The sequence below is a fragment of the Heteronotia binoei genome, chromosome 21 (assembly GCF_032191835.1).
Source record: "Heteronotia binoei isolate CCM8104 ecotype False Entrance Well chromosome 21, APGP_CSIRO_Hbin_v1, whole genome shotgun sequence".
Taxonomy (NCBI): Eukaryota; Metazoa; Chordata; class Lepidosauria; order Squamata; family Gekkonidae; genus Heteronotia; species Heteronotia binoei.
The window spans coordinates 137,743,330-137,769,455 of record NC_083243.1 but is presented as its reverse complement, the minus strand read 5'-3'; the positions used below and the strand labels follow the sequence as shown (position 1 = coordinate 137,769,455).

At 40.3% G+C, this 26,126-nt stretch overlaps 1 protein-coding gene across 2 annotated transcripts in view; it reads right to left on the bottom strand.

Moving 5' to 3' along the window:
• The window catches only part of SPON1 (spondin 1), a 686,539-nt gene that overhangs the window by 108,851 nt on the left and 551,562 nt on the right, over positions 1 to 26,126 (bottom strand). For both annotated transcript variants that reach the window (XM_060261720.1, XM_060261719.1), the window contains exon 7: positions 15,626 to 15,690. In XM_060261720.1, coding sequence (XP_060117703.1) covers positions 15,626 to 15,690 — 65 coding nt within the window. The remainder of the gene's footprint in view (positions 1 to 15,625; positions 15,691 to 26,126) is intronic.

The window sequence follows — 26,126 nt, the reverse complement described above, 5'->3', positions numbered from 1 at the left end:
TCCCTCAGAAAAAGCCCTGCCTATATGACTTAAAATCTTGTAGTTTGCTTTTTGCTTTTTATACACTATCATTGCAAATGATGTTCTCTTTCTTGCTTTGTGATCTTTTCTCTAGGAGTCCAGAATCACCACTAAGACTTCATATACACAACATCATAATACATGCTTGTCCAGGAGATGTTGGTGTTACATTACCCATTTCCCCAGAAAAGTCATCCAATCTAACTCCCAACCTATGGAGCCTTGTGCTCACTTCTGAAAGGTCAAGGGCTCTGTCAAATTTTCTATAGTGATGTAGAAACATGTCTTTTAAAATATTTAATGAAATCAGCAGACTTCACAATTTATTATAAGCTTCAGCAGCTGGGGATTAAAATCACAACATGGCTTATTATTACATAGTGTGTATTAAAATTACAAGAGCAGTAGAAATGTTGTCCCAAGACCAATAGCATTTAGAGTCATCGACAGCATTGCACATGAGATGCATTCACAAGCAGTCCCTTCACTCCAAAATGGCTCATTTACTTTCCAGTTAATTCTATTTTCCCCACAGGTCCTGCTATACAAAAATTGCTTTCTTCATATAATTTACAGTAGAGTTTCATTGAAATCAAAAACAAGAGAAAAGACATGTGGCTTACAGTTAGTATGCTTTATGTTAGAAGGTAATTTACTCCCCAACTGCATTTGCATCTACACCTTCTTCTCACAATAAAAAACCTGGTTTTCTTAGGTTCAGATTCATTGAACAAGCTCATGCTTGGTGCATCTTGCCACACCAAGGACAGGAATAGGATTGTGCTTTCCTGGCATTATTTTGTTGTTGCTGCTGCTGCTATTGTTTACTGGAAATTGGGAACCCTAAAACCAAGTTGACTGTGCAGCATGTTTCATCACTGGAGAAAGTTCCACACTTCTTTTTGCTTGGGGAACTGTAAGAAGTCTTGTGGGTCCCACAAGAGGGAAGTGAGAGCTAACTGTTTAGAGAAAGCTGCTAATTGTCCAGCTGTACTACAGGTATTTCTTTTTGTTGCAGGAGAGCAGCTAATAAAGAGCAGCTGACAGCTTCATTCTGAAGCCTCCTTACCGATCCATCTGCATGCCACCATCCATTTTCTCTGTAGCCTCTGGAGTCACCTGCTGTGGGAGAGAAGTGAATGGGAAGCCAGCCAAAAGCAGCTTTTAAATAGTAAAAGATGCTGAAGCATACACATGCAAGTGAGAAGACATGTATCTGTGAAAAGGCAGGGGCTGAAAGTAGTAAAAAGGCCATCAGCATCCTTATGTCTTATTATATCCATTGGCTTAGAGCAACCACTTAGTCATGTCCTATTTGCAGCAAATTACACTGTGAAGTCACAACTTCTTCTAAGGTCATCCCATACCTTCTGGGGGCCCATTTGACTCCAGATATATTCCAGTAGCAATACTAGAGCTTTGGGGGGAAGACAGGATTCAAGAATCTCAGAGAACCCCTTTTCCCTGAAGCGTCCACTAGTTTTCATCTTGAGAAACATCTGCTCATATTTCATCACTTGAGCTACTTGTCTGCTTCTCTTACCCTCCTCCTCCCTGTGTTCTCTCACACTGTCAAATTGTAATGCAGCATGGTGTTGCCATTTATTCATTATTTATTTATTATTTTTGAGAGCCAGTTTGGTGTAGTGGTTAAGTGTGGAGTCTTATCTGGAAGAACTGGGTTTGATTACCCACTCCACCACTTGCAGCTGCTGGAATGGCATTGGGTTAGCCATAGTTATCACAGAAGTTGTCCTTGAAAGGGCAGCTGCTGTGAAAGCCCTCTAGCCCCACCCACCTCACAGGGTGTCTGTTGTGGGGGGAGAAGATATAGGAGATTGTAAGCCACTCCAAGTCTCTGACTCAGAGAGAAGGGTGGGGTATAAATCTGCAGTCTTCTTCTTAGCCCTTATAGCCCGCCCTTTCCCAAATGGGCTCTGAGTAGGTAACAACAGTAACAGGGAATGAAACAGTTTCATGACCTTTTAAGAGACAGTTTACATTTGAGAGGGTTTTTTAAGTACTTTTATTATTTAATAACTTGTTACTTGGCTTGAGAATCTGGGACAGAAGAAAGATTTGAGGAAAGCAGAAAATACCATAACTACATAGAAAAAGAGGGCAGCTACATTTTTATTTGATTTCACAATAGGAGGTAGCTTTTCCATAAGCTACTGCAACTCTCTTGTAATGATTCCTCACTAGCAGTTGTTCCACTCCTGGGCTTCTGCTTTCTGCAGGTCAAGCAAGTGATTCCCCACCATTTGTTGCACATGTGCATTTTGACCCACAGCTCCCTCCAATTTTCCCTGAAGTTTCTTGATCTTGTGTGTGTGTGTTTTAAATCAGGAAACCTTGAGGAAAACTGGAGGGTGATGGAGTGGTTTCATACACCAGTTAACATGACTGGAAATAGTTAATCATGAAGTCTTCCAGTTAAGCAAACATATAATTGCAGGATGCCCCTAGTCCCATCTAGTTACCGCAGAAACCTCATCAGAGTCTACTTATACAGTCAAAGAACTTGAATTCAAGTTCCATCCCTGTATTATCATAGGATGCCTTCTTGAAAGGCTATGATTCCTATCATATCTATCATATGTGATAGATTTTGCAACAGTAATTTAAATATCAGTTTAATTAGTATAATGAAAGGGGTTTTTTGGTCCAACCAAAAACATTCCATGCAAATGAAACCTAACTGAAAATAGAAACAAAAATTAACACTCCCTAAGGTTTGGGATTAATCATGTTAATAACCTGGCCCATGTGGTATCCAATTTACAGCTTTAACAGGTGTGGTGTGAGAGCAAAGCACATGGAAATTATTGTGCACCACAATTATTGGCCTAAGTCCTTCTTCAACAAGTGGTTTAATTATCACAAGTGGCTCTAGACTGATTCACAGCTTCATTTATAAACCACAGGATATTAAATGGTTACAATCTCAGCAAAAATTACACTTGGCAAATAAATCTTCATGCTGAGAATGAGTGTGAGATGTAACGGGAACAACATGGAGGGTACTGTTAATTGCCTCAGCTGGACATGTGTTGATTAATTAAGGACACTTTGGAAAGTGCTCTTCATTTTTGTGCTATGGCTGTCAAGCTGTTTAGTTATTAAGTCTGGCTACTTCCCTGTTGGTGTCCCCTAGGAATGTCAATAGGTGAGTTGTATAGACTGGAATATGGAAACAGCTGCATTGGTTTAGGATCATCACTGTTATTAACAACAGTGAATAGGGCAGGGAATTGAGGTGTCAGTTTCTTTTACTCAGATTTTTTGTAAGTGTTCCTGAGTGGCAAGCAGAGGACAGTGCCAAAGTTGAATAATGTTCCCTGTCACATTGGTTCAGATGTTCTCAGCATGTTTCTCTAGAAACAGGCAAGAAAAGTTTACAGCCACTGTTCCATTTGGCCGTAAAAGTTTTTCACATATTCTCATAATTGCTCATCTAAAGTAGTAGTTTAAAAATAATTGCTTTGAGATATGACGCCATTCCAAACGCTACCATGTTGGGAGTTGGAAAACAGCATTGTCTCCTTCAGACCTTTTCATTCTTGGCACAGTAAAACAACTCAGTAGTCTAAAAGTAATACATTTTTTTTTAAAAAAAATGCATGCTATAATTTGTACTCTAACTGCACACAAACATCCTTTGCAATTTACATAAACCAACTAATAACAGTGGAATCAATCCACTCACCAAGACAAAAATGTGTATATGGATTAGCTCTCTCCAGTGAATCTGACCGGAAACCTGCTCTGGATTGACTTGTACAGATACTAGGACTTCAGTTTTCATAAAGTATGCTGGATAAATTGAAGGAAATGAAATGTTAGGAAGATCATGCTGCCGGGGTAACTACATATGACAATCAGGAGAGTAATTCTAACTTATTTCACTTACTTATTAAATGCAACATTTATGTGCCCATCATTAGGGTGGCAAGCTATAAAAAAATGTATATAAAATTTTTCTCTTTAAAAAAAAATCTCCTCAGTCTGCCATTGGTCTACTTTATCAATCTCTACCTACACCATGAGTCAGCCTTGGAACATTACTTCTCTTAATGTGCACGGTCTGCATAATCCTGTCAAAAGAAAGAGAATTTTGAGTAACATATTTAAGCTTCATTCTGATGTCACCCTACTCCAGGAAACCCATTTCAGAAACCTCTCTAGTGCATCACTGAAGGCCTCATGGATTCAATCACAATATCATGCCATGGGTGACTCCCATGGAGTCACCATCTTGATCTCTAAACACGTTTGATTCCAACATCAGGCGACACAAGCAGATCCTCGAGGGCGTTTCATCTTTGTGAAGGGTCTCCTAGATGACGTACAGGTCACGCTTGCTTCAATCTATGCTCTGAATGACAACCAGTTGCAATTGTTGGAAGAGATACTTGGTACCCTGCAAGCTTTCCAAGATGGTGAAGTAATTGTAGGTGGAGACTTCAATCTTACAGCAGACTACTCTCTTGATCGTTCGCATAACACTCCTTGTTGCACTTGTGTCAACAAACACATCAAGAACCTCTCAGGATTGTTCCAGAGATTCAACCTGATTGATATTTGGTGTCAGATGCATGGAACAGAGAGAGACTACACCTACTACTCTCTGCGATTTGACGTATATACCAGGCTTGACTATATTTTAATTTCTTCTCATCTTCTTAGCAAAGTTCTTGACTCCGAAATCGATCCCATAGTCTGGTTGGACCATTCTTGGGTTCGATGCTCCTTCAATCCTGATTCCACTCATCATTCACCTGAACGGGTCTCTTCTGCTTAACTCAGATTGCTTCCACCAAACAGAGTCACAGATTAAACAGTATTTTAAAGACAACAAAACAACTGATACCTCAGCCTCTACAAGATGAGAAGCTCTAAAAGCTGTGCTAAGAGGTGGTCTAATCTCCTTGTCTTCCTCATTGAAGAAATGTAAAGAGGCTCTTAAATCTGAAGTCTTAGCCCGCATTCAACTAGAGACTCTTCACAAAAAATATGGAGGTAAAAAGACTTACAAGAAACACATCATGGAAAGAAAAATCCTAGAGTCTTTGGAAAGTTCTCAAATACAGAAGAATTTGCTCTATGTCAAACAATATCACAGGACCAGCTGTGAGAAAAAAAACCCTTACAGAACATTGTGATTACCAGCTTGGTCACCAGAGCACCTGGAGAAGTGACTCACACATTTCTGGCCAGAGAGTGTGGGTATTCAGGGGCAAAAGGGACTTATGCAGTACAAGCAGCCACAACACTACAAAGGCACTCTAAACCAGTACAAGAGTGCCCACCAGTAGAACGGATGGTTCCCCCCGTCGTTCCGTATGACATCCATCCCAGCCATGGAATGGAAGAGTCTGCGCCGCCAGGAGCTATCCAGGCGAATGGTTTTGAAGCACTGACCATGGAATCCACCATGGAGGGCTAACACCGCACGCTGCCATCTTCCTACCAAGCTTGACTCCGTTCCAGCGAAGCGGACAGCTCACGTACACACCAGATGTCACCTGTGCCTGCAAGCAATCTACCCACCCCAGGAGTGGTTAATCGTCCAACCACCACTTTCTTTGTTTGACGGAACTCAAGACAAAGACTGGTGCCCAAAAGAAGACAGAAGAAGAGGAAGATCATCTTCAGCCAGAGCCAAGTTCCTTTGTACAAACTGGGTGTTACCTAGGTCATGATTTGACTCTCTATTGTCACCCTTTTAGATAAGTCTAATAGTCCTAAGTGTCTCCCCACCCAAGTAATCTCTCTATTCTTCTTCCCAACTGTCATTTTGGAGCCTCCCCCTGGTCCATTTCAACCTGAAAGTTCACTCAGGTATCCAGGATCCAGGCAAGTCCATTGGTCAAGAGCAAGCACCTAATTAGGTGCCACCAATAAACTTTCTATTGGTTGTCGCAGTAGTCCAGCCCTTATGGTCACTGCAAAACCTCCCCTTTTCGTGAGGTCATGCACCAGCTGACTACCTTCCTCATCCCTCGTACCTCCCATCCCCTAAGGGCTCAAGAGAGTCCTTATAATCTGTGGACTCGCTACCCACAGGTGTGGTTCTATCAGTATCCCAATTTCTGCTGCATAGATCCATCCCCGATTCTAAGGCCAAGTTTCGGGTTCCTTCTCCCACTTCCTTGCTCATCGCCATTGGAGCCTTCCTTGAAGACTACGATAGGTAAATATCGCCCTGTTTGTCTACCCATGTGTTCCCCATCTCTCTATCTGTGTTTCCTAGGACTGAATGTGTGTTTTTATGAGTATTTTATCTTGTATGGAAGCCTATATTTTTCTTAATAAATTATAATTGTTTTACTTAATTAGAGTCCCTAATATTTTAAGCATTACTTTTCTGGACATGGAATCCTGTATACACAGGTAAAAAGATCCTGAGTGAGCCAGGTGCCCACCTGACAATTCCCCAACCTCGTTTTGAGGGCATTTTCGTTTACACTATTTACCTCATTAGCTGCTCTCCTGGAGAGTCAAAGATAAATTTACCTCATGAATTAGTCATGCAGCATGAGATACAAATGGTCGTCTCCATAGTAAATAATCTGATATTGCGCATGTATTTTCCGACTACTGCAAGCTTTTGTACATATCCCAGAAACCTTCATCACTTTCTATTCCTGACTTTTTCTCTAGGCATCCTGGGATCCAAAAACTTTCTGATGATCATCGCCTGTTCTTAGATCACCCTTTTGAATCATCTGAGATCCTGGACATCATAATTTTTTTTAAAAAATAACAAGTCCCCAGGACCTGATGGATACATCTCAGAATTCTACAACACATATGCTGACCTTCTTGCTCAACCACTCAGTGACACTTGCGATAAAATCCTTCAAACTGGAACACTGCCACCCACATGGAATGATCATCATAGTTTTACCTAAACCAGGCAAGGATCTCACAAATCCTGCATCCTTTCATCCTATTTCGTTATTGAACATTGACTACAAGATCTTCACAGCAGCACTAGCCAAATGTCTCAACTCGCTGATTACAAGCTACTTTCATCCAGACCAGGCGGGATTCATGCCAGCAGAGAGATTACAGATAACATTCATAAATCTTGCATATCATCTCTTCCTGTGAATCTACTAGATCAGAAGCTGCTATTCTTTCTCTAGATATAGAGAAAGCCTTTGATTCACTGGAAACATCATACCTAATCTCTCTTTTAAAACACATGTCATTTGGGTCCAATTTTGTGACAGCTATTCAAGCTAATTATTCCAATCCAAAGGCACAAGTAAAAATTAATGACCTAAGGTCAGAAAACTTTGAACTTCAGAGAGGTACAAGACAAGGTTGTCCTCTATCCCCAACCCTTTATGCATTTGCTATTGAACCACTAGCAGGCCTCATCAGACATGATGACAAAATCCATGGCATTACATGTGGTCCCCATACAATGAAATTAATCTGGTTTGCTGATGACATGCTTATATACATCACTAGGCCTGAGTCGTCCTTACCTCAACTTCAAAAGTTGTTGTCTAGTTTTGGCTCCATCTCTGGCTTGCGTATTAACCAATGTAAATCAAGCATACTTCCTATCGATGTATTGACTATCTCTAAGACATTTATATGCCAGCAATACTCATTTCAATGGGCGACAGAATCTATACCTTATACCCAGGGTTGGATTCCACATCATGAGAAGACAATGCTCATCTGGTGGACTGAATATGTCTGACATTTCAGCTTACTACCGAACAACTATGTTAGTCAATATTGTTAAAATGGCATGCTCTGAGGACAATGCAGAATGGTCCAAACCCTACAGAACACTTCTTTCTCCTCTTTCCCTTCAAGACTCTATTTGGACCACCTCATGCTCGCGATCATCGAAGATCAAACAAAATCCACTACTTAATGCCATTTTCAAAGTTTGGGACTCCCATAGACACTTGTTGCTCCCTGAACTTCCTCACTATTCTTCAGTCTTTAATCAATCATGGTTCCCTCCTGGTAGCTCTTCCACTTTATTTGCAGCCTGGAAGACTGCAAAGATGACCTGTATTAAAGACCTATCATCAGAATCCGGTCTGCTTCTAAAGCCACCTTGGAACAAAAACTAGGCCACCCTATTCCTTGGTTCTTTTATTTGCAGTTGAATCATGCCTTTTCTTTGCTTGATCTTCAAAGAATCTTCCACTCTAATCCTACTGAATATGAACGCCTGTTACACTCTATGCCTTCTCATAATAAATGACTTAAATCTACAGTCTACAACATCTTAATTCATTTAGAAGATAACAAACCAATGGGACATCAAATTGTTTGGCAACAAGATTGCAAACTTTCTCTCTCTCTCCTGAGCAATGGTCTGACATCTACTCCTCATCTCTTTTTACCTCTCCAGTTATCAGTACCGGACTACAATCATTTAAAACCCTTAATCGCTGGTACCTTACACCAACTAGAATCTCCTCCTTCAAATAAGCTTTCTCTTATGTTGATGGAAATGCGGGCAACTTGGAATTTATGCTCACTGCTGGTGGGAGTGTCCATTTATCCAAAAGTTCTGGCAAGATGTTCTTCACCTAATTCAACATATTACCAGTTATAATTTACCTCTTCAACCTGGCTTCTTATTTCTGAATCAGTGGGACTCTACCTTTATTCCAAAGATACATCGTGAATTGATCAGTAGTCTTCTAGTTGCTGCTAAGACCTCCATTGCATCTTACTGGAAAGCCTCCAAAGATCCTACAACAATTACATGGCTCTCAAAAGTCTGGGAGTATTTCATCATGGAAAAGATCACCGATAGTCTGCTAAGCTCTTCATCACCTCACATACAATCACATTTTACAGACAAATGATTTCCTTTCGTTGATTATGTCACTTCACAGGAACTTCCTCCTTACAATCCCTCACAGATGGCTATGATCTACTTCTAGTTTCTCTTCTCACCTTCTTAGCTCTCTTATTTATCACCATCCATTTCAATCTATCTTTCTAGGCACAGGAGTGGGTATCTACAATTATATATATTTTAACTTTCCCTTTAACTTTTTCACTTATCCTACTTTTTGCCCTTTCTCTTTTCTCTTAACTGTTTTAAATCTCATTTAAGTTGTAGATTGAATGCTTTTCTTGAATTATACCAATAGAGAGATCATCCAACTTTTGTTTTGAAATGTTGTTTGGCTCTACATTTTAATTAACATATTTAGGTTCCACTTATATGTCTGTATCATTTGCTCTTGCATTTTATGTGATACCTCCTATGCTGTATTGTATGATTTGTATAACTTTATTTTCAAATAAATTTCTTATTTAAAAAAAAATCTTGAACCGCAATGAATAGGGTATAAATGTTAATAAAAATAATCTATGCAGTCATGATAATTTGTCTAGTATCTAAGGTTCTAGTAACAGTTGCAGGAATTGACATTGACTGGCTGATGATATGATCTGAAACATTTCCAGGAATAGACATTTGCCTGCCTCCAGTCCTCTAGCATCTCACCTGTTCTCCAAGAACTCTCAAAAATAATGCTCAGAATTTACATTCACAAGTTCTTCTAGTACTCTTGGATGCAGTTCATCTGGCCCCCAGGATTTGGTTTCATTTAAAGAAACTAGGTATCTATGTACTACCTCTATGCTGATCCTAGGTGGCAACTCCCTTACCTCGTCATGTGTGCAGTTTTTGCCATGTTGAACACCTTTTCCCTCACAAGAGAAAATGGAGGAAAGGTAAGAATTGAACAGTTCTGCCCTCTTGCCTGTTACAATTTCACTTTCCTGTCCCTGCAAGGGGCCTATGTCCTTGTTCTTTTTTTTTAACTTTGAAAATAAGAAAAGAACCTTTTTGTTGTTTTTAGCCCAAGAAAAGAAAATAAGAAAAGAACCTTTTTGTTGTTTTTATCTCTCATTAGCCCAAGCTCATGCTGAGCTTTAGCTTTCCTAACTTTCTCTCTACAAGCACTGTTTGTTTATATTCATCCTTGGTTATAAGGTCCTCCTTCCATTTTCTAAATGAGTCTTTTAAACAATTTTTTTTCAAAGCTTTAAAAGCTGCTTATGGAGCCACCTTGGCTTCTTTAGGCTCCTCCCAGTTCTCCTTATCATAGGAATCATTTGTGCCTTCAATATTTTGCTTTTAAGAAACTCCCACCTCTCTTGAACTCCCTTCTCCTTAAGTATTTCTGGCCATAGGATTCTACCCAGTATAACTTTAAATATATCAAAATATACTTTCCTGAAGTCCAACCTATATGTCTGACTATGTACAGCTTTTCCCTTCCCCAAGACTGTAAATTCCAAAATCACATGATCTCTACTACACAGGGTGCCCACTGCTTTCACCATGAAGGTGAAAATCAAGTCCAAGATAGCAAATTCCATTGTTTCCCTCTCCACATTCTGGCAAATGAAGTTTTCAGCAAGACAAGTCAGGAATTTATTTGTTATAAGGAGATGTCTTATATTATGTCAAACCAATATTTTGACCAGCAGAAGTTTCAAGTAAAGGCCATCCAACTAACAAAGGATTTGGCCAACAACTGTATCTTTTCCACATAATTGACCGTTCTTCTGTGCACCTTATCAGAGATGCAGTGGGAAATTATATTATAAAATTTGAAATGAATTTAGGAGGCTCAACTCAATGATATCTCAGAGGAATTCTGGAGGAAGCAAAAAAAAAAACCAGTTTCAGTAAAACTAACAAGATTTTCCAGGAGCAGGGGTGGAATTCTAGCATGAGCTCCTTTGCATATTAGGCCACACACCCCTGATATAGTCAATCCTCCAAGAGCTTGCAAGGCTCTTTTTTGTAAGCTCTTGGAGGACTGGCTACATCAGAACCAGTTTGGTGTAGTGGTTAAGTGTGCAGACTCTTATCTGGGAGAATCGGGTTTGATTCCCCACTCCTCCGCTTGCATTTGCTGGAATGGCCTTGGGTTAGCCATAGCTCTCGTAGGAGTTGTCCTTGAAAGGGCAGCTGCTGTGAGAGCCCTCTCAGCTTCACCCACCTCACAGGGTGTCTGTTGTGGGGGGAGAAGATATAGGAGATGATAAGCCACTCCAAGTCTCTGATTCAGAGAAAAGGGTGGGGTATAAATCTGCAGTCTTCTTCCTCTTCATCAGGGTGTGTGGCCTAATATGCAAAGGAGCTCCTGCTAGAATTCCACCCCTGCCCAGGAGGATCCTGTCCCACCCCCTGCCCAGAACTAAAAACGTCTCTACAACTGAGGCATGTGATGAGTTTTGAAGGGAGTAAAAAAAAATTAAGAACAAAGTTTGAGTCCAGTGGCACCTTTAAGCAGGGCTTTTTTTTTTGTAGAAAAAGCCCAGCAGGAATTTGCATATTAGGCCATATGAGACTTTTAGTAAGAGCAATTAACAGGCAACTTTTATTACCTTTTATTGGTTCCCCATTGCAAATGCTATCCAGACCAAATGGTCTTCCAATTTATTACACGGTTTTACCATTTGATCCTAACTTTGTATCAGTTTATACTCAAAACCCACCAGCTATATGTATTTCTGCTCACTGTACCCCATTCCCTCTTCTGAAGAAGTATGCATGCATACGAAAGCTTACATCCTGAAAAAAACTTTTGTTGGTCTTAATGGTGCTACTTGACTCCTACTTTGTTCTATTTCTTCAGAGGGTAATTTATCATTGCAGGCTGGAGATCAACTAGAATCCCTGGAGAATTCTAGGTGTCATCTGGAGAATGGCAACCTAGCCAGATGGCTAAAATTTCAAGGGGTTAACTGCTAAGCAAAAACAAGGGCACATGAAGATAGTTCCACTTGAGTAGTCATGTCCATCTGAAGCAACAAAATAAAGTTATAGTATTTCTGTCTGTCTGTCTCTCTCCTCTTTTGAATAATATAATGGAATACTGTTTGTGATGCAATGCAATATATAGGAATAGAAGAGAGGTACTCAAGTTTTCCAAAATAAAGGAACTGAGTTGTGTTCAAAGGCTAGATCTGCAGTTGTGTCTCTAAAGGCCCCAACATGTGAGAGCTGCAGGCATGTGTGAGAAATCTCATGCCCAGAATGAATAATATACAAATATTACAATAGTTATTAAACACTGACATTTTAACATACTGATATTTGGACCACTTCTTGTGGGGTTTTTTTAATGGGAAGAAATTTCATTACATGGCAACTGAAACAAGTATTTCTATAAACATCAAATATATCTATAGTATTGGGATAAGTGAATATACTTAAGGAGTATTTAAATAAGCAGTTGAGTAAAAGGTTAGATATGCACTGTTTTAAAATTATGGACTGCTTAGACCAGGTGTCTAAGCTCATTTGTTATAAGGGTCGGATTTGACATAAATGAGATCTTGTCGCCCCAGGCCATGTGTGTCTTAAAATGTAATGCCAGGTAGCGGACGTATAAACTTTATAAAAGGCACAAACACAATTAAAGATATTTTTTTTACTTAAGATAAAACATGCTTAAAACATTAGCATGCTTGCAATATTTTGTTTTACACTCTCTGATAAATGTCACCTCTTGCAATGAATTATTGCATCATAAACTGTGGACAATGTCTGTGATGTACCAATCTTGAATATTCAGCTGTTGTTCAGGTGTGCACATCTGTAAGTTGCAAACCTATCTTTGATTTATTGACGTTCATTACAGAGGTCTCATGGTCAATGCTTTGAGCCAAGACCCAGAGGAAAACATGAAGCAGCTGGGCATTGTGAGCTTTGTATATAAGTTGCTTTGTATGCTATCCAAGAAAACGTAAAGGCACCATGGCACAGACTGAGGGCTATGTCTACAAAACTATAGTCTTCCCCAGAAAAATAATTACAACTCCTATGTGGCAGTGCAAGAACAGACAGATAGCCATGTACAGTGGTCAGTATCAGCCTACTTACTATCTGGGAAGTATAAGTTCAAGATCACCTATCAAAGGAAAATGTGAAAGAAAAATCAAGGGAAATTTGCTGAGTAAACCTTGGCTGGACACACACTCTCAGTCTAATCCTGGCTTGGTGTTATTGCTCCTTTAAAATAGTTCACATGCTTTCCTATTGAGAAAGACTGGAGGGCATGAATACAGTGAAAAAGAGGAGGGGAACCCATTTGCACCCATAACAAGCCCAACCAAACTCTCTCTCTTTCTGTAGCAAGGCAAAAAGCTCATACCTTCAATGAAACCTCAGTAGTCTTAAAAGTGCTTTCTTTGTATCTCTCTTAGTAGAGATGAGGACTGGGCAATGGAAGCTCTGGCTTTTTCCCTCCTTCCCCAGGGGATGAGGAGAGGGAGGAGCCTCAGCTACTAAGGAGGAGAGGCTTGACTCAGTAGCTCTGCAGTGTGATTGATTGCACCTGGGAAACTTAATCAACACAGCAGAGCTATAGAGCCAAGCTCCTTCATTGGCTGAGGCTCCTCCTCCCTTTGGAAAAAGAGAGGGGGAAGAGGGAAAGAGCAGGGAGAGGCTGCTTTGCTGGCTGGCTTATTGAGGGAGAAACACAAAATGGTGACCAAAGAAAGCAGGCAACGGAGAATGAAGCAGACAACAGCCAGTTGCTGGAGGGCCTGTGGCCATATGTTTAACACCCCTGGTTTAGACACCCTGGCAAATCGAATCAAAGCTTTGTTTCAATGAGGGGGGGGGGTGAGATTAAAATAATGATTTAGAAAGATGCTGGAGTGACAGTTTTGGAAAAGGCAACCTACTGTTGATCCATAACATGAGCAAAACAATTTAGTACAAAAAAAATGCTGCAGAGATTAGACAAAAGGTTGAGACCATGAAATACCAAAGTGCAAATGTCACACAGTGTCCCACAATTGTGGCAAGAGAACCTATGCCTGTAGGATTTTATGTATACAACTTTTACAACAGCAGCAAATGTGCATGAGCCTTGAAAAACTGAAGGTTTGATGACACTGAACAAGAAAAAAATCAGCAGGAGAATGGTAGTACAATCAAATAACTTATCTTAGGAAGGAGGAGGCAGACATCACTCTGCCAGAGGACAGTACATAAGGTTCACTGGCTCCTCATACAAGCTCAACCCCATGTGTGGACATTCTTGGGGGGGGGGCATACAATATATAACTATGAATTGTGAAGTTTGTTTAGTATAACATATGCCACAGAATTACAATAAAATGGAGGAGAAGAGAACTATGTATGCTACCCTGAGGAAAGGAGGATAAAAATGTAATAAATAGTCTATGGATACTGACTGTAATGATAGAACATACAAGTAACCTGGAGCAGACCAGTGAATAGCCTGGAACAGACCAGTGGTCCATTTACTACAACATTTTGTATCACAGTGGCCAACTGGTTAACCTGAAATGTCAACAAACAAGACACAATCCCCAGCATGCAGTTTGCCTTTTTCACTACTGCTGCACACTGTCAACATTTTCATCAAGTTACCCCCACCACAACCCCAGGTTCTCAGTCTTCAGTAATTCAGATCTCCTCAGCATAAATCTAAACAATGTGAGCAGGGTTGTGCCCCTGTATGAACAGAGCCCAGGCATATACAAAGACATCAGATGGCACAGACACAGATTCTCCATTATTTGATCATGAGCTCAGTGTCCCACAATTGTGGCAAGAGAACCTATGCCTGTAGGATTTTATGTGTACAACTTTTACAACAGCAGCAAAATTCTTCCAGTACTATTGGAAGTGTGCAGAAGGAGTTTAGAATTCTGTAAAATAACTTTAGTCTTCCTCATTATTATGCTACAGTTCTCAGTACTGCTGCTGCTTTGAAACCCAAACTGCCTGGGATTACTGTTTTCCCCCTAATTCTTCTGAAACCTAGGCATTAGTCAATAAAGAAGTGTTGTTGTTTTCAGACATGACAGCAATTTAGCTCTGAAATAAATTAATCCTAGAAAGACCATGTTGATTTTTTTTACAAATCTGCTTTACTAGCATTGTCAGTTGGAGACTCTTACCTCCCTGACAGAACTGCAATTTCAGTTTCAAGCTATAATGCTCATCTGACTTCAATAGGACTAACTTTGAGAAAATATCCATATGATCACAGTATGCACTGCAGGTATACTCTCAGTGCTTAGGAGGGATAGAGAGAGTAAGACAGGATCACCTGGTCCACAAGCAGCTTGTTGGGTAAGTCACAGGAAATACCTGAGCCCAGACCTCTACTGGGAACTGCTGAAGGGGTGGCTAGAAGGAGCAGCCCCAGAAAGTAATATCAAGAGACTTCATGATGGCATGATGCTGGAGCTGTGGTCCTGGCAGCTCTATCGCCTCTTCCTGATGACCCCTGGTAAGGGTGCCATGTCTCATCTCAGCAGTGCACAGTGATGATGGCTGGGATATTCCTTGTGGTCTACACTGTAAGCTGCTGCTGAAATATTATGCAACCCTAATGTAGATTTCCCCCAATACTTTTAGAGTGATTAGGTGAAAGAAAACATCTTGGATTTTTTTTAAAAAGAAAATCATTGATTAACAGGACTCTTCTACTGTTCCTTGAGAGAAAGAAACATTTCGGTGGGAGGCAAGATGTTTAGAGTATTCTGTCAGAGGAGAGTGAGTAGAAAGTCTTTTGGGAAATTTAATTTCCTGCCTACTTACACGTTTAGTGGTTGCCAGGCAGGCCATTGTGCTTTTGCTTTGATGACAGTCAAAACCTCATCACTCTGCAAAAGAGAAGCAATAAACATCAATAAATAAAATGATGTTTGGACAGCATTATGGTGAATAACACTCTGCAGTGATTTGTAACCAGCGGAAAAGGCACTTGAATTTAAATTGCTGCTCATAATTCCTAAGAAGGCAGACATATTTCTTTCCATTTCCTATTCAGGGAGTGTATTTCCTCCTTTGTGAGAAACAGAGGGATGGTGCTGACACATTTGGTATTTCCAGGGTGACTTTTTGAATTGATCTAGTGATTGGTGCATATACATTAAAAAATTAAGCGGAAACTAGTTTTCCACAAAACATTTCTAAGGATTGTTTCATCATCAGCAGAATGCAGTCTTTCTGCTGATTTCTGCTTATGGTTAGGGCTTTTTTTGTAGCAGGAACTCCTTGGCATATTAGGCCACGCATCCCTGATGTAGCCAATCCTCCAAGAGCTTACAGGGCTCTTCTTACAGGGACTACTGTGAGAGCCAGTTTGGTGTAGTGGTTAAGTGTGCAGACTTTAATCTGGGAGAACCGAGTTTGATTCCCCACTCCTCCACTTGCACCTGCTGGAATGGCCTTGGATTAGGCATAGCTATCTCAGGACTTGTCCTTGAAAGGGCAGCTGCTGTGAGAGCCCCCTCAGCCCCACCCACCTCACAGGGTGTCTGTTGTGGGGGGAGAAGACATAGGAGATTGTAAGTCTCTGATTCAGGGAGAAGGGCAGAGTATAAATCTGCAATTCTTCTTCTTCTTCTCATTAAAAAGTTAGCCTTTGAGCTGCAAATACTGTATCAGAAAAGGAGCCATAGAGTCTACAGTGCTAAAGATTTAAGATTTCTGTAAATTTTGAGAAAAACTGAAATATATACAATTACTTTCCTGTCAACACTAAATGTATACCTTTTTTTTACAGATCGAACAACATTAAATGCATATAGTTAGCATATACAGTTTTACTTTTAGGTACATATAATGCTTGAGAAAGAACTGCAAACTAATGTGCCCTATTCTACTATAGGACACATATCTTTAATTTTTGCCATTTGAAAGGTATAAAAGTTGAAGGAAGAAAAATTCTGTAGTAAACAAAAGAAAGTGCATTATTCGCATAGAAACGATCTTATAGAATCACAATAGGTGGAAAGCCTTCAGAGTATTGTCATTAAATACACTATAGAATATTAAATGTAGTCAAAATTATTAGCATTTAAAGAAAAAAAATGAATATGCTGTATATATCCACAATATACAAGGGTTCCCTCCCCATAAGTGTTTCACTGGAAAGGTTGAGAAAGTCCTCAGATTTTTTCACACTGAACATACGGAATAAGTTAATGCTCTGTAAAACAAAATTTTCACACTCTAAAAGAAGTACTTCTCCAAATTTCCTGATAAAATTGAAACATCCTCAGACATTTTCATGTTATTTCTTTGCTTTAAGAATAATTTTACTCATTCTAAAAGAGAAGATATTTTGTATCTCACTATTTCATTTTTCAATATTTCCATCATAAAAATGGGGTTAGGGTCCATGAGCAGAGGGAAATTAAAACAAAAAATCTCTAGTTTTTCCTCCCTGGACTTTCACTTCTTTATACACAGCATATGAGAGCGGCATTGTACCATAGATGTTTGCCATAGTTATTACCCTGCCGGTCTATGAAGAATAGTGCCTTTATGATGGATAGGTGTGCAACCTAGAAAAGCTTTGGTAATGCTTCAAGAATAGAAGAAAACTAGCAGTTGTATACAAACAACACAGATTATATAAACAATGTGGCTTTTCCTGAACAACAAAAATTTCATTTGCAGATTAACCTATTCAGCAGTCTCTTCATATGGCCTTGGGTGGAAATCAGTTAACAGAACATTTATTTCAGCAATTCACACAAATCCCTATTGTTGCCATATATGGCTATGCCTACCTCCTTGATAGAAATTTTTGAAAACAAATACTTAGAAAGTTTCCATATCTGTAGAAAAGGCTGCCCTGCCTACCCGAATGCATCCTCAGCTTCCTTGTCAGTGCTATAACTATATAACACACAACCAGAGTTGTGCAAAAATTATTTTGTAAAGTGTTTTGCAAACCTGTTCAGAATGTGGGCTCTGTTAAACACAGAGTTGCCAACCTCCAGGTGGAATAGCAACAAAGAGGAACACAGAATAGGCAGTCAAATAACCAAAAATAATCTGTGAATAAAATTACTGATAACAAAAATTGTATCAATCCTATCAAAAGTTCATTAAAGTCCCAATACAATGTCTATAAGCAAGTCATCCAGAATATTTATTATTTCTCTAAGTACAATGCAAAACAATACAATATAGTAAAGTGCTTGTGCAGAAATCAATGTAGTCCAAAATTTTCAGAAGTGCCAGTATGGAATCAATGGATGGACGTCTCAGAACAACTTCAATGGAGCTGACTAGTGTAGAATGCAGATTCAGATTTGCACTAGAACATGAACATAGTGCCAGATAGATTTGCACTAATATATATATAATAATTATATATATATATATATATATATATATATATATATATATATATATATATATATATATATATATATATATATATATATATATATATATATATAATGAATATAATGATATATTCCACCGGGATTAAACTCAGGTTGTGAGCAGAGTTAAGGATTGCGGTACTACAGCTTTACCACTCTGCAATCCTGGTGGAAGCTGGGTTCAGGCAGCCGGCTCGAGGTTGACTCAGCCTTCCATCCTTCCAAGATCAGTAAAATAAGTACTCAGCTTGCTGGGGGGAAAGTGTAGATGACTGGGGAAGGCAATGGCAAACCACCCCGAAAAAGTCTGCCATGAAAACGTTGTGAAAGCAACGTCACCCTGGTGCTTGCTAGGGGACTACCTTTAACATGCTTAATTAACTGTCCCATGCAATGAGACAGCAGGACTGTGCCAAATGGCATTAGACAATAAAGCTGCTTTAGCTTATCTCAAATGTGTGTGTGTGAGTTCGTTTTCGCACTCACCTCCAGCCGGCGCGACCCCCTCTTCACCGCGCAGGATCTGCACAGATTTCGCACTAAATGCCGCGGAGCAGCCTTTTGCGCCCGTCGCAAAAGCCGCGCAAACGCCAAACTGCTTTTTGCCGATTTACGTTTGAGCGGCTTTTGCGCCGGGAGTTTCCGGCGCAAAAGGCTGCTCCGCGGCATTTAGTGCGAAATCCGCGCAGATCCTGCGCGGTGAAGAGGGGGGTCGCGCCGGCTGGAGGTGAGTGCGAAAACGACCTGAGAGAGAGAGAGTTATTCAGAGAGCTTAGTTTCAGGGATTTGCCGTAGCAATCAGACAAGTGCCAATATTATTATTTTTGCCAGCAGAGCAAGAAACAGCATGAAGGATACTTTCTGTTTGCAAGGGACCATTGTTATGAAAACATAATCAATAGCAGACACATTGCAGCTTCTCTTAAATATAACAATAGAGAGCGATTTTATCCCCATTCTTCACCACCTGTCTCCATCTCATAAAAGAAATGAGAAGTATATATCATACCTGTGCAAGGCTGAGGAGTGAATAAGGTGGGGGGTTTTCCTGTAGCTTATACGAATCCCTGTATCAGCAATTTTGAAATTATATGTAGTGTAATAAACCTCAAACTAAACCAGGAGACTGCTTTAACAAGGCTCTTGTGCACAGAAAACATCTATCAAATGTTTCTTAATGCTTCCCCCTCCTTTCCCCCTATTTCCCTCAGGATCCTTTCCTGGTAAATTGTTTAAGGGAATATGAAGTTCACAACTCACTCCCATGATTTCTGCAGTCTTAAAAAAACCCCTATTCTCCAATTAAACTCAAAACCCACATCATATATTATGTGTAATTGGCAGCTCCAACTGAGCTGTCCTTTCAGGTTAGTGATAATCTTGCCATCCCCTGCTTGACAGAAATGACTCTGATACCTCAGGCAAGCTCTAATCCACATATGCCCCAGTTTAGGGAAATCAATTTTCACAGGCCATTTTTTTCTATTGTCATTACTTTCCTCTCCCTCTCTTCACTAAGAGGAGGGAAAATATCTGCAGCGCTGATAGCCTGCAAAACTTTTTCAGCTCCTCTTTGTGTTCAGGACTTTTGGTTTCAGCTGGAGACAGCAGCTTGAAATAATTAATTTTTAATGAAGAGCTAATATGCTGTTTTCATTAAGACAGGCAGGGGACCCAACAAGTTCCCAGCTGAGCAAATGAGAATTAAAAAGTCACTGTATCAAATCAATAATGATATGAGATTTTATCCTTGTCTGATGAGAATCTGCTTTTATATGTTTCTAATAAATACCACATTCATTATAGGCATTCTTACAATTGGAATGAATGTGTTGTAGTACTCAATTTGCTAAAATAATCTTGTATTGGATCAAATGAAAAATCCACACTCACACACAATGCAAAATACTAATGTCCCCAAAATGGCGTATAACTGTTTTGTTTTTCTAGTCCCAAAAAGACACATAAAAAAAACTAGTTAGCATTGTCTTATAGTTTTGCTATAGTCATGGGTGCAGCAGAGGGAGATAAAGTTGCCAAGTTCAATTCAAGAAATATCTGGGGACTTTGGGGGTGGAGCCAGGAGATCCTGGGGGTGGAGCCAGGAGACATTGGGGATGGAGCCATAAGCAAAGTTGTGACAAGCACAACTGAACTTCAAAGGAAATTCTGGGCATCACATTTAAAGGGACCATATACCTTTTAATACCTTCCCTACATTAGAAATAATGAAGGACAGGGGCACCTTCTTTTGGGGCTCATAAAATTGGACCCCCTGCTCCAATCTTTTTGAAACTTGGAGAGCATTTTAGGGAGACTCATCAGATGCTATGCTGAAAATTTTGTACCTCTACCTCAAAAAAATCGCCCCTCCAGAGCCCAGATACCCTGGGATTCATTCTCCATTATACCCTATGGTCCAGCAGACATCTCCCTCCATCCCCCCCCCCCCCGTTTCTGATGACCCTGAAGCTTTGGAGGGTCTCCAAACTGGGGCTCCCCTGCCCCCCCTGGGGAATGGCACCTCTACTCATGAGCTGCTGAAGTTTCAAGTTTTTCACAGTACCACAGGGCAACCAAAGGTTCAAGTTTACCTTCACACTATACAAACGACCTCTGCAAGGATTGTGCAGCAAATGGAGGGTCTGGGCTCCTTTCACAGCCATGTTGTTCTGCCTCCCCCCCCTCCCCCCTTGTTCCCCATCAGCCTTAAAGATGCAGACACACCATCCAAAGAGAAAGGCTTTCTCAAGTAGAGACTGAATTTTCCGGAGGGGGAAAGGCACATGATGGCTGTAGGGGTGGGGCTTCCCCCCACCGGCCAGCTGACTGGGGGTGGGAAGGAGCCTGGGAAAGCAGGAGAACCCCTACTGGGACTTGGGGATTAGCAAGCCTAGAGGGAGGGGGTGTTGTGAAGCATCATTGCTCCCAAAATGATGGATCTCCAGGGTGGTCCATTGGCTGAGCCATCCATTTCACCCCTCTGCAGTTTGTGAGAGCACATCAGCTCCAGGGCTCCTGCCTGCCTGTCAGCTCTCCCCATGTGCAGGGTTGAGCTAGAGTGGTGTAGAAGACACAATGTTCTACTAAGACAAAGAAAGCCAGAGTTCCAGTTGGTTCTTAAACATAACACTAATTAAGTGTTTGGGGGTAAGAATTAATTCCTTAACCTTCCTAATTTACAAAATTGTTGTGAACATGACTTTTTTTGTAGAAAAAGCCCATCAGGAACTCATTTGCATATTAGGCCACACCCCTTGGCACCAAGCCAGCTAGAACTGCATTCCTATTCATTTCTGCTAAAAAAAAGCCCTGGTTGTGAAGACAAAAGGCAGAGCAATGACTTCATGTATGCACCCCTAAATTCCTAAAAGTAGCTGTCAAATACAAGAGTGATTTTATTTTTGTTAACTAGGTTGACTGAAAAGTTTGATTGTGTGTGGGGGGAACACTTACTTTATGGCATCACATCCATGCTGAGCTTCTTCCCTTCCTCAACTCCACCCTCCCAAGCTCCATTCCCAAATCTCTAGCAATTTCCATTCCCATTGTAGGCAACTTTAAGTGAGTTCATACAAAGTCATGTTTTGGACTGATTGGGAAATATTTGAGCAGCCCATGACTCTATCACAATCGAATAAATCAAAATGCATTAAAAGAAATTCCAGCAAAGTATGTTTGATGTTTTTAGTAAATTTCAGGTCACAAGGACATGCCAGAAAACTGCATTATTCCATGTTCTAGTTTCCTAATTCTGCTGTGTTTTTTTTTAAATGACATGATTTGCAAATTATGGCTTTTATGAAGCAGAATTATTTTCTACTTGTTTTTATAAAAGGTAATATGCACAAGGATGGACTATGAAATGTTATTACATTAATGCTGGATTTTGAACACCTTATGAAAATTATTGTTAGATTCCATTTGCCTAGACTAATGTCAAAGTACATAGCAATCAGCCTGTCTCAGTATTTTCATATGGCAGATGGTATTATTATACCTTCCTAATGAAAAGGGCTTTCCCCCCTTATAACCCCAATGACTCTATTGTTGTACAAGTTCTGAGGAGGATGCAAACAGCAATATGCCTACAGTGCTGATAGATAACAGAAATATAATCAAGCTAATTGGCTGATCAATATTCAAGCAAAAAAAAAAATCTTAGCAGTTCCAACAAAAGTCCTCTGGGAAGCATCTCATAGAATCTTAGAGTTGGAAGGGACCACCAGGATCTTCTAGTCCAGTCCTCTGAACAATATAGGAAATTCACAAATACCTCCCCCCCTACACACACACCCAGTGACACCTGCTCCAAGCCCCGAAGATGGCAAAGAGGGTGGGGGGACCTCTCCAGGTTCCTTGGCAAAACTGGCCTGGAGAAAAATTGCTGCCTGACCCCAAAGTGGCAAACAGCATTTCCCCGGGTGTGTACGAAAGCGTCATGAGAACTAAGCATTGATGCAACCCTTCCTGCCCCCTTTCTCGTGAACTGCCTAAATTCACAGAATCAGCATTGCTGTCAGATGGCCATCTAGCTTTTGTTTAAAAATCTCAGAGGAAAGAGAGCCCACCACCTCCCAAGGAAGCCTGTTCCCCTGAGGAACTGCTCTGTCAGGAAATTCTTCCTAATGTTTAGCCGGAAACGCTTTTGATTTAATTTCAAACTGTTGGTTCTGGTCTGACCTTCTACAGCAACAAAAAACAACTCTGCACCATCCTCTATATGACAGCCCTCCAAGTACTTGAAGACGGTTATTATATCACCTTAGTTGTCTCCTCTCCAGGCTAAACATACCCAGCTCCTTCAGCCTTTCCTTGTAGGATTTGGTCTTCAGAACCCTCACCATCTTTGTTGCCCTCCTCTGGACATATTCCGCTTGTCTCTATCCTTAAATTGTGGTGCCCAAAACTGAACACACTACTCTAGGTGAGGTCTAACCAGAGCAGAGTAAAGTGATATCACTTAGTATGATATGGACACTATACTACAGGGGTGGCCAAGGGTAGCTCTCCAGATGTTTTTTTGCTTACAACTCCCATCAGCCCCAGCCATTGGCCATGCTGGCTAGGGCTGATGGGAGTTGTAGGCAAAAAACATCTGGAGAGCTACCCTTGGCCACCCCTGCTACACTATGGTATATGATATGGTAACACAAAGCTCTCATCTGGTACAACAGGTACCTATGAGACTCCTTTCCTTAAGCTCTCTGCAGGTCCCAAGGCAGCAAACAAATTATGGAAAGCATACTACTCAGGTGGGTGAGGACTTCTTGTGCTGAGTACTCCCAGACAACTTCCTTCTGAGTCCCACTCCTTACTGAGTAAGGGCAGGGATGGACCTGGGGGGGGGGGCAGAGGGAGGTGCTTGCCCCGGGCGCTGAAGGAGGGGGGGCACCAAATTGGGTATGGAGTCCATTATATTCTATGGGACCATAAGATAGAATGGTCCATAAGGGGGCACCATTTTTTTTATTCCCCCCCCCCCTCAAAAAATGTGTAGATCTGGTCCTGAGTAAGGGACAGAGTTGGTACAACTATACTAAAGAAGTAAATACAGGCTTCTTTGAATTATGATCTTTGTGCCTTTGTAATATTTCTCAGTGAGCAACATTCCTTAGCTGGGCACACCAAATTATATCCTTTTGGTGCTCTCTCAGAAGCAGATGGAATGATTTGCTCTCCTTTCAACTGAAACCTATAAATAAATGAAGTATTATAGAACAAGTGGAGTTCTGCAAGCCAAGAACATTTCCATGATATTTTGTCTTTTAGCCTATTTTTCCCTACATTTACTTACAATTTTTAAATTGTTTTAAAACATATCTTATGCCTTAAACATACATAATAATTAATATACTGTGCTGACTCTTGTCACATGAATGTTCCCATGCCTTGATTCTTGCAGTCCTCAGCTTTGTTGATGCCCCCACAAATTGTATCTTTCAGATTGCAGATAGAAGATCAAATGTTTGAATGCTTCTCCATATAAAATACTCCCTACATGTATCAGCTAGCATCAGGGAAAATTCTACATTAGCATTTTTCTTAAGAAGCTTGAATTTTGCATATGTAGGGAGTATTTTATATGGAATAGCATTATTTCACCTCGCACCTGAAAATCCATATGAAATTATGAAGCCTCACAACTGACAGAAACATTAAGCCTCCTGCTCTTCTATTTGAGCTCTGTTGATTGCCAGTTTTTTCCTTATACATATGATTTAGGTCCAATTCCAAGCTCCTGTAAGGTAAACAACTTCAAATCCATTTCTGAGCGTTTACATAGGCTGGATTTTGCCAATTTTACTTTCCAAACAACTTCATTTATATGACAATGATTTTCTGAGGCAGAATGAAGACGTTCCTATAACCTAACATTTGGAAAATGGTGGTACTTTAGAAAACCACCCTTCATCATAAATGAAGATTATAGATATACTTGTGCTGAAATCAATATTTATACAGTGATGTATACAGAGATTGAATTACTCCTCTGCAACTCAGTCATTCTAAATATATATATGTCTTTGCATTCCTTTTCCCGCCAAATAAAGAATATTTTTTTTAATCTGTCAAACACTACATAAACTAGTTTTTCATCTCATCAGAGATACCAAAGCTCCTTGACCATTTCTCACTTTTATCAAAGGTGTGAGAACATTGTAAACAGAGTGCTAATGCCTGCTTGGCAAGTACAACAAGTAAATGTCTCAAGAGGGAAACAAAAATAGTAAAACCTTAAGGCAGGTCAGGATATGTTAGAGAATTAGAAAAGTTTCTCTTGCAGCAGCAGTTGTCCTAAGTAAGAGATCCTAACAGAAGAAATATTACCTGGCATGATATTTTTTAAGTCCCACAGACACTGTTTCGAACAAGTGATTAGGGCTGCCAAGTCCAGGTTGGGAAATTCCTGATGATTTGAGGGTTTGGGAGAAGTGGGACCTCACTGTGGCATAGAGTCTACCCTCTAAAGCAGCTATTTTCCTGCCAAAGGAACTAATCTCTGGGTGTTTTTACACTGACAGTTTGTGACTATCACCACATTGGAAAGTCACCTTTTACTTTACCTAACATTCTCACAACTGTTTTGTATCGTTGCTGCCCGAAGCATCTACATTTGTTTCGGTGAGATGAGTTTCGGAGCTGCTGCTGCAACGTTTTTCTCCACACTAGTTTTGATCTGGTCTTTTCTCTACAGGTGTTTCAAACTTGTATTGTAGAAGTTTTCATCATTTTAAAAGACTCCTCCAAAAGCCACCACAAGGTGCAGTAATTTGCATGAGAACTGACAGCACTTGAAATTTTTACATATCATTGCTTGCCTCATCTAGTAATTTAAATTTGTATTGCTTTTGCAATGTTGACATGATTTCCAAGCAATCGTATACATTTAACTAAGCACCCCCCCAAAAAATTGAAACGCTTAAATGTAAAAGGAAAATAATTAAAGCGGAACAGTGGCAGGCGATTTGAAGACTCTAAAACTCTGAATCAAACTGAATGTAAAAACACCCTCTATCATCTGGAGAGCAGTTGTAATTCAGGAGGTCCCACTTGGAGACTGGCATCCCTACGAGTGGATGCTTTACCATGTACATGGAAACTGTTAACCCCATATGGACTAGTAATGGTTCAGGAATCTCCTAAATCACCACTGAGTCAGTAACCAGTCAGTCTGTAGATTGCAATTGCCACAGCAAAAAGCAGCTGTTTAAAAATACTTATGCAGTGGGATCCTATGCAAACTTCCTAGAAAAATAAATCCCACCTAAATGCTAATGTAAGATTACAGCCCTGCAATACTAATGCACTGTGTCCAGATTAACAAAAGGGGAACCAGGGGGGGAAATCATTCTAAGCCTTTAATATTTATGTAGCTAAAGTGGCTACATAAAGATTTCCTCTACCCATTCAGC